The sequence below is a fragment of the Coregonus lavaretus genome, assembly GCF_964263955.1.
Source record: "Coregonus lavaretus genome assembly, contig: HAP1_SCAFFOLD_1898, whole genome shotgun sequence".
NCBI lineage: Eukaryota > Metazoa > Chordata > Actinopteri > Salmoniformes > Salmonidae > Coregonus > Coregonus lavaretus.
In genome coordinates, this window is record NW_028158240.1 from 62,316 (window position 1) to 72,119 (window position 9,804).

The following is a 9,804-nucleotide window of genomic DNA, read 5'->3' on the forward strand; positions in this document are numbered from 1 at the left end:
GAGTGTGTGTGTGTCCATTGTGTGTGTGTGTCCAGTGTGTGGGTGTGTTTGTCCAGTGTGTGTCCAGTGTGTGTTCAGTGTGTTTATTCAGTGTGTGTGTGTGTGTGGACAGTGTGTGTCCGTGTGTGTGTGTGTCCAGTGTGTGTGTTTGTGAATCTAGTGTGTGTGTCAGTGTGAGTGTGTGTGTGTGTGTTCAGTGTGTGTGTCCAGTGTGTGTGTCCATTGTGTGTGTGTGTGTCAGGGTTACCATGGTTATTATTTACAGGGACACTGAGGCGCCAACACCCCAAACATTAAACCCTGGATAGAGGGGCTCAGTGAATGTGGAGTGGAATGTGTTCAGGTGGGTCAGTGTGTCAGAGGAGACTCTGTAGAAGGACAGAGTGCCGGCTGGCCAGTCCAGATACACTCCTACTCTGTGGGAGCTGGAGGGGCGGACGTCTATGGTAGTGGACTTATTATTGTGCCAGGCAGAGTAACTGTTCTCAGAGCAGCTCAGACTCCAGGACTTGTCATTCCATCCAATCCTAAAGTCATAACTCACTCCTCTCCTGCTGATTCCTTTATATGCCACTCCTATAACAGCCCCTTCCCCACTCCACTCTACCTCCCAGTAACAGCGCCCAGTCAGACCCTCTCTACACAGCACCTGTCTCCAGACCTCAAATCTCTCTGGGTGATCAGGATACGGCTGCACCTCCATCCTCCATGTCACCTTTCTGTTCTCCTCAGACAGAGAGAGGAGTCTGTTTACTGTGTTTCGGTCCAGTGTGAGATCACAGACATCTGATGGATGAAACCAGACACAATATTAGAAATCATCATCATCCTGAACATACACACACACTGGATACACACACACACACACACAAACACACATCCTGAACACACACACACACACACACACACACACACACACGGAACACACACACACACCTGTATGCAGCATACACACACACACACACACACACACACACATTTCTAAAGTCACACAAACATGCCACACACATACACAGACACACACATTGTCAAAGCAACTCTTTGTAAACTTTGGTGTCCCTGATTTGTGCTTCTGTAGAACTACAGCTGATATTTAATATGACCAAGTAAGTAATGATGGTGGTCTTTGACTTTGACTTCACTTGAATTAAGACTTATTCTTAGTCATATTCTTCCCAGCAGTCAACACTCACATTTTCTAAGTCCAGGTTTCATTGTGTTCTCTCCACCATGTTCCACACTGTAGCGGTAAGCAGAAGAACAGACAGTCATTGAGGGATACACCTGAACTCACACACACACACACACACACACACACACACACACACACACACACACACACACACACACACACACACACATACTGGACACACACAAACACACACACTGGACACATACACATACACACACACACACACACACACACACACACACACACGCACACACACACACACACACACACACACACACACACACACACACACACACACACACACACACACACACACACACACACACACACACACAGTCAGTATGTACATTTGTCCAAGTGTGTGTGTGTGTGTGTGTCCACTGTTTGTGTCCTGTGTGTGTGTGTGTGTCCAGTGTGTGTTTCCAGTATGTGTGTGTGTATGTGTCCAGTGTGTGTGTGTGTCCAGTGAGTGTGTGTATGTCAAGTGTGTGTGTTTGTGTGTCCAGTATGTGTGTGTGTGTCCAGTTTCCAGTGTGTGTGTGTGTGTCCAGTGTGTGTGTGTGTGTATGTGTGTGTGTGTGTGTGTGTGTTTGTCCAGTGTGTGTATGAGTGTCCATTGTGTGTGTGTGTCCAGTATGTGTGTGTGTGTCCAGTGTGTGTGTGTCCAGTGTGTGTGTGTGTTTGTCCAGTGTGTGTAAGTGTATCCATTGTTTGTGTGTGTCCAGTGTGTGTTTATGGCTAGTGTTTGTGTGTGTGTCCAGTGTATGTGTGTGTCCAGTGTTTGTGTTTGTGTGTCCAGTGTGTGTGTGTGTGTCCAGTGTGTGTGTGTGTGCGTGCGTGTGTCCAGTGTGTGTTTGTGTTTTTGTGTGTGTGTGTGTCCAGTGTGTGTGTGTGTGTCCAGTGTGTGTGTGTGTGTCCATTGTGTGTGTGTGTCCAGTGTGTGTGTGTGTTTGTCCAGTGTGTGTGTGTGTGTGTGCGTCCTTTGTGTGTGTGTGTCCTTTGTGTGTATGTGTCCAGTGTGTGTGTGTGTGTGTGCATCCTTTGTGTGTGTTTGTGTCCTTTGTGTGTATGTGTCCAGTGTGTGTGTTTACAGTGTGTGTGTGCGTGTGTGTCCAGTGTGGGTGTGTGTGTCCAGAGTGTATGTGTGTCCAGTGTGTGTATTGATACACGTGCACACACACACACACTGGACACACACACACACACACACTGGACAAACACACACACACACACACACACACACTGGACAAACACACACACACACACACACACACAAACACACACACACACTGGACACACACAGACACACACACACAGTGGACACACACACACACTGGACACACACGCACACTGGACACACACACAAAGACACACACACACAGGACACACTGCACACACACACACACTGGACCCACACACACACACACACCAAAACACACCAACACACACACACACACACACCAAAACACACCAACACAAACACACACACACACACACACACACACACACACACACACACACACACACACACACACACACACACACACACACACACACACACACACACACACACACACACACACACACACACACTCAGAAACACTGGACACACACAGACTGGACCCACACACTGGACCCACACACACACACACACACACACAGTCTTTATATAACTTATTCCAAGTGGTGGTCAGAATGTTTGTCTTAACTAGCCTGATAACTCCAACATGTCTGATATGAACATTGACATAAACCCTCTATATACTTGAGTTTCTCCAGTCTGCAGTGTGGATCCTCCAGTCCAGCAGAGAGCAGTCTGACTCCTGAGTCTCCTGGGTGATTGTAGCTCAGGTCCAGCTCTCTCAGGTGTGAGGGGTTTGACTTCAGAGCTGAGACCAGAGAAGCACAGCCTTCCTCTGTGACTAGACAGCCTGACAGCCTGCAAAGAGTCAAATCATATTAAAACCACACTGCTATTCTTTAGTGGTGAAAATAGTGGCAGCATATTTTTTCAAAATGTTCAGATACATCAGTGTCCTGAAACCTGCCATATCTATTCATAAATTAATGTTTCATTATTGGAAATGACAAATTATCAAAGTATTGCTTGTAGATAGAAACATGCATATTACAAATATTTGAGTAGACTGACCAGAGCAGTTTAAAAAGCAGTATCAGTCAAAAGACAGACAGTGAGGTATCAGATTTAGATTGTATTGAGTATACAGTCCACACCATATCTATTTTGACAGTGAAGCTAACATTTTAAATGTGGCTCTATACTCCAGCATTTTGGATTTGAGATCAAATGTTTCATATGAGGTGACAGTATATAATGTCACCTTTTATTTTAGGGTATTTTCATACATATCTGTTTCACCGTTTAGAAATGAAAGCACTTTATGTATCTAGTCCCCCCATTTGAAGAAGTCATAAGTATTCTGACCAATTCACTTATAGTGTATTAAAGTAGTCAAAAGTTGAGTATTTGGTTGTAAACTCATTGGTTGCATTTGCAGTTTGTTTTGGTTGTGTTTTGGGTTATGTTTTGCCCAATAGTAACTGAATGGTGGATGATGACTGGATTAATCTTCTGTCTAAGTGAGTAGATAACATGTTTCTAAACACTACTAAATTAATCCTGATGATGCCATGATAAAGAAAAATCATGAATGAATCATGAATAATAATGAATGAGAAAGTTACAGAGGCTACAACAAAACATGCTAACCTCTCACCATTAACCTCAAATAAAAGGTGACATTCTGTACTGTTGCCTAATATGAAACAATATACAGTGGGGGAAAAAAGTATTTAGTCAGCCACCAATTGTGCAAGTTCTCCCACTTAAAAAGATGAGAGAGGCCTGTAATTTTCATCATAGGTACACGTCAACTATGACAGACAAATTTAGGAAAAAAATTCCAGAAAATCACATTGTAGGATTTTTAATAAATTTATTTGCAAATTATGGTGGAAAATAAGTATTTGGTCACTTACAGACAAGCAAGATTTCTGGCTCTCACAGACCTGTAACTTCTTCTTTAAGAGGCTCCTCTGTCCTCCACTCGTTGCCTGTATTAATGGCACCTGTTTGAACTTGTTATCAGTATAAAAGACACCTGTCCACAACCTCAAACAGTCACACTCCAAACTCCACTATGGCCAAGACCAAAGAGCTGTCAAAGGACACCAGAAACAAAATTGTAGACCTGCACCAGGCTGGGAAGACTGAATCTGCAATAGGTATGCAGCTTGGTTTGAAGAAATCAACTGTGGGAGCAATTATTAGGAAATGGAAGACATACAAGACCACTGATAATCTCCCTCGATCTGGGGCTCCACGCAAGATCTCACCCCGTGGGGTCAAAATGATCACAAGAACGGTGAGCAAAAATCCCAGAACCACACGGGGGGACCTAGTGAATGACCTGCAGAGAGCTGGGACCAAAGTAACAAAGCCTACCATCAGTAACACACTACGCCGCAAGGGACTCAAATCCTGCAGTGCCAGATGTGTCCCCCTGCTTAAGCCAGTACATGTCCAGGCCCGTCTGAAGTTTGCTAGAGTGCATTTGGATGATCCAGAAGAGGATTGGGAGAATGTCATATGGTCAGATGAAACCAAAATATAACTTTTTGGTAAAAACTCAACTCGTCGTGTTTGGAGGACAAAGAATGCTGAGTTGCATCCAAAGAACACCATACCTACTGTGAAGCATGGGGGTGAAAACATCATGCTTTGGGGCTGTTTTTCTGCAAAGGGACCAGGACGACTGATCCGTGTAAAGGAAAGAATGAATGGGGCCATGTATCGTGAGATTTTGAGTGAAAACCTCCTTCCATCAGCAAGGGCATTGAAGATGAAACGTGGCTGGGTCTTTCAGCATGACAATGATCCCAAACACACCGCCCGGGCAACGAAGGAGTGGCTTCGTAAGAAGCATTTCAAGGTCCTGGAGTGGCCTAGCCAGTCTCCAGATCTCAACCCCATAGAAAATCTTTGGAGGGAGTTGAAAGTCCGTGTTGCCCAGCGACAGCCCCAAAACATCACTGCTCTAGAGGAGATCTGCATGGACGAATGGGCCAAAATACCAGCAACAGTGTGTGAAACCCTTGTGAAGACTTACAGAAAACGTTTGACCTGTGTCATTGCCAACAAAGGGTATATAACAAAGTATTGAGAAACTTTTGTTATTGACCAAATACATATTTTCCACCATAATTTGCAAATAAATTCATTAAAAATCCTACAATGTGATTTTCTGGATTTTTTTTTCTCATTTTGTCTGTCATAGTTGACGTTTACCTATGATGACAATTACAGGCCTCTCTCATCTTTTTAAGTGGGAGAACTTGCACAACTGGTGGCTGACTAAATACTTTTTTTCCCCACTGTATCTCAAATCCACAATGCTGGAGCGTAGCACCAAATGTAAAACTGAAAGCTTCACTGTCCAAACACATATGGTGTGGACTATGTGTTCCTGGTAAACACATGTGGATCTGGTGAACAGTTATCACTTGTTGACCAACTACAGGAATACTGACCTCAGAGTCTCCAGTTTACAGTGGGGATTCCCCAGGACAGCAGAGAGCAGCTTCACTCCTGAATCCTTCAGGTCATTGTTACTCAGATCCAGCTCTCTCAGGTGTGAGGGGTTTGACTTCAGAGCTGAGACCAGAGAAGCACAGCCTTCCTCTGTGACTAGACAGCCTGACAGCCTGCAAAGAGACAAATCATATTAAAACCACACTGCTATTCTTTGGTGGTGAAAATAGTGGCAGTATATTTTTTCAACATATTCAGATACATCAGTGTCCTGAAACCTGCCATATCTATTCATAAATGAATGTATCATTATTAGAAATTATCATACTATTGCTTGTAGATAGAAAAATGTATAGTACAAATATTTGAGTAGACTGACCAGAGCAGTTTTAAAAAGCAGTATCAGTCAAAAGACAGACAGTGAGGTATCAGATTTAGATTGTATTGAGTATACAGTCCACACCATATCTATTTTGACAGTGAAGCTAACATTTTAAATATGGCTCTATACTCCAACATTTTGGATTTGAGATCAAATGTTTCATATGAGGTGACAGTATATAATGTAACCTTTTATTTGAGTGTATTTTAATACATATCTGTTTCACCATTTAGAAATGAAAGCACTTTATGTATCTAGTCCCCCATTTGAAGAAGTCATAAGTATTCTGACCAATTCACTTATAGTGTATAAAAGTAGTCAAAAGTTTAGTATTTGATCGCAAACTCATTGGTTGCATTTGCAGTTTGTTTTGGTTGTGTTTTGGGTTATGTTTTGCCCAATAGTAACTGAATGGTGGATGATGACTGGATTAATCTTCTGTCTAAGTGAGTAGATAACATGTTTCTAAACACTACTAAATTAATCCTGATGATGCCATGATAAAGAAAAATCATGAATGAATCATGAATAATAATGAATGAGAAAGTTACAGAGGCTACAACAAAACATACTAACCTCTCACCATTAACCTCAAATAAAAGGTGACATTCTGTACTGTTGCCTAATATGAAACATTATATCTCAAATCCAAAATGCTGGAGCATAGCACCAAATGTAAAACTGTAAGCTTCACTGTCCAAACACATATGGTGTGGACTATGTGTGCCTGGTAAACACATGTGGATCTGGTGAACAGTTATCACTTGTTGACCAACTACAGGAATACTGACCTCAGAGTCTCCAGTTTACAGTGGGGATTCCCCAGTCCATCAGAGAGCAGCTTCACTCCTGAATCCTTCAGGTCATTGTTACTCAGATCCAGCTCTCTCAGGTGTGAGGGGTTTAACTTCAGAGCTGAGACCAGAGAAGCACAGCCTTCCTCTGTGACTAGACAGCCTGACAGCCTGCAAAGAGTCAAATCATATTAAAACCACACTGCTATTCTTTGGTGGTGAAAATAGTGGCAGTATATTTTTTCAACATATTCAGATACATCAGTGTCCTGAAACCTGCCATATCTATTCATACAATAATGTATCATTATTAGAAATTATCATACTATTGCTTGTAGATAGAAAAATGTATAGTACAAATATTTGAGTAGACTGACCAGAGCAATTTAAAAAGCAGTATCAGTCAAAAGACAGACAGTGAGGTATCAGATTTAGATTGTATTGAGTATACAGTCCACACTATATCTATTTTGACAGTGAAGCTAACATTTTAAATATGGCTCTATACTCCAACATTTTGGATTTGAGATCAAATGTTTCATATGAGGTGACAGTATATAATGTAACCTTTTATTTGAGTGTATTTTAATACATATCTGTTTCACCATTTAGAAATGAAAGCACTTTATGTATCTAGTCCCCCATTTGAAGAAGTCATAAGTATTCTGACCAATTCACTTATAGTGTATAAAAGTAGTCAAAAGTTTAGTATTTGATCCCAAACTCATTGGTTGCATTTGCAGTTTGTTTTGGTTGTGTTTTGGGTTATGTTTTTCCCAATAGTAACTGAATGGTGGATGATGACTGGATTAATCTTCTGTCTAAGTGAGTAGATAACATGTTTCTAAACACTACTAAATTAATCCTGATGATGCCATGATAAAGAAAAATCATGAATGAATCATGAATAATAATGAATGAGAAAGTTACAGAGGCTACAACAAAACTTGCTAACCTCTCACCATTAACCTCAAATAAAAGGTGACATTCTGTACTGTTGCCTAATATGAAACATTCTATCTCAAATCCAAAATGCTGGAGCATAGCACCAAATGTAAAACTGTAAGCTTCATTGTCCAAACACATATGGTGTGGACTATGTGTGCCTGGTAAACACATGTGGATCTGGTGAACAGTTATCACTTGTTGACCAACTACAGGAATACTGACCTCAGAGTCTCCAGTTTACAGTGGGGATTCCCCAGTCCATCAGAGAGCAGCTTCACTCCTGAATCCTTCAGGTCATTGTTACTCAGATCCAGCTCTCTCAGGTGTGAGGGGTTTAACTTCAGAGCTGAGACCAGAGAAGCACAGCCTTCCTCTGTGACTAGACAGCCTGACAGCCTGCAAAGAGTCAAATCATATTAAAACCACACTGCTATTCTTTGGTGGTGAAAATAGTGGCAGTATATTTTTTCAACATATTCAGATACATCAGTGTCCTGAAACCTGCCATATCTATTCATACAATAATGTATCATTATTAGAAATTATCATACTATTGCTTGTAGATAGAAAAATGTATAGTACAAATATTTGAGTAGACTGACCAGAGCAGTTTAAAAAGCAGTATCAGTCAAAAGACAGACAGTGAGGTATCAGATTTAGATTGTATTGAGTATACAGTCCACACCATATCTATTTTGACAGTGAAGCTAACATTTTAAATATGGCTCTATACTCCAACATTTTGGATTTGAGATCAAATGTTTCATATGAGGTGACAGTATATAATGTAACCTTTTATTTGAGTGTATTTTAATACATATCTGTTTCACCATTTAGAAATGAAAGCACTTTATGTATCTAGTCCCCCATTTGAAGAAGTCATAAGTATTCTGACCAATTCACTTATAGTGTATAAAAGTAGTCAAAAGTTTAGTATTTGATCCCAAACTCATTGGTTGCATTTGCAGTTTGTTTTGGTTGTGTTTTGGGTTATGTTTTGCCCAATAGTAACTGAATGGTGGATGATGACTGGATTAATCTTCTGTCTAAGTGAGTAGATAACATGTTTCTAAACACTACTAAATTAATCCTGATGATGCCATGATAAAGAAAAATCATGAATGAATCATGAATAATAATGAATGAGAAAGTTACAGACGCTACAACAAAACATGCTAACCTCTCACCATTAACATCAAATAAAAGGTGACATTCTGTTCTGTTGCCTAATTTGAAACATTCTATCTCAAATCCAAAATGCTGGTTCATAGCACCAAATGTAAAACTGTAAGCTTCACTGTCCAAACACATATGGTGTGGACTATGTGTGCCTGGCAAACACATGTGGATCTGGTGAACAGTTATCACTTGTTGACCAACTACAGGAATACTGACCTCAGAGTCTCCAGTTTACAGTGGGGATTCCCCAGTCCAGCAGAGAGCAGCTTCACTCCTGAATCCTTCAGGTCATTGTTACTCAGGTCCAGCTCTCTCAGGTGTGAGGGGTTTGACTTCAGAGCTGAGACCAGAGAAACACAGCCTTCCTCTGTGACTAGACAGCCTGACAGCCTGCAAAGAGTCAAATCATATTAAAACCACACTGCTATTCTTTGGTGGTGAAAGTAGTGGCAGTATATTTTTTCAACATATTCAGATATATCACTGTCCTGAAACCTGTCATATCTATTCATAAAAGAATGTATCATTATTAGAAATTATCATACTATTGCTTGTAGATAGAAAAATGTATAGTACAAATATTTGAGTAGACTGACCAGAGCAGTTTAAAAAGCAGTATCAGTCAAAAGACAGACAGTGAGGTATCAGATTTAGATTGTATTGAGTATACAGTCCACACCATATATATTTCGACAGTGAAGCTAACATTTTAAATATGGCTCTATACTCCAGCATTTTGGATTTGAGATCAAATGTT

At 40.8% G+C, this 9,804-nt stretch overlaps 1 protein-coding gene across 1 annotated transcript; it reads right to left on the reverse strand.

Moving 5' to 3' along the window:
* Nucleotides 1–6,901: 6,901 nt before the first annotated feature.
* Nucleotides 6,902–9,559, reverse strand: LOC311124257 (ribonuclease inhibitor-like; the record flags this gene model as incomplete). Its single annotated transcript, XM_084198429.1, has 4 exons — nt 6,902–7,091; nt 8,091–8,264; nt 9,264–9,437; nt 9,543–9,559. 4 exons carry the CDS (start codon nt 9,557–9,559, stop codon nt 6,902–6,904), a joined length of 555 nt encoding a protein of 184 aa, XP_084054555.1.
* Nucleotides 9,560–9,804: the final 245 nt, after the last annotated feature.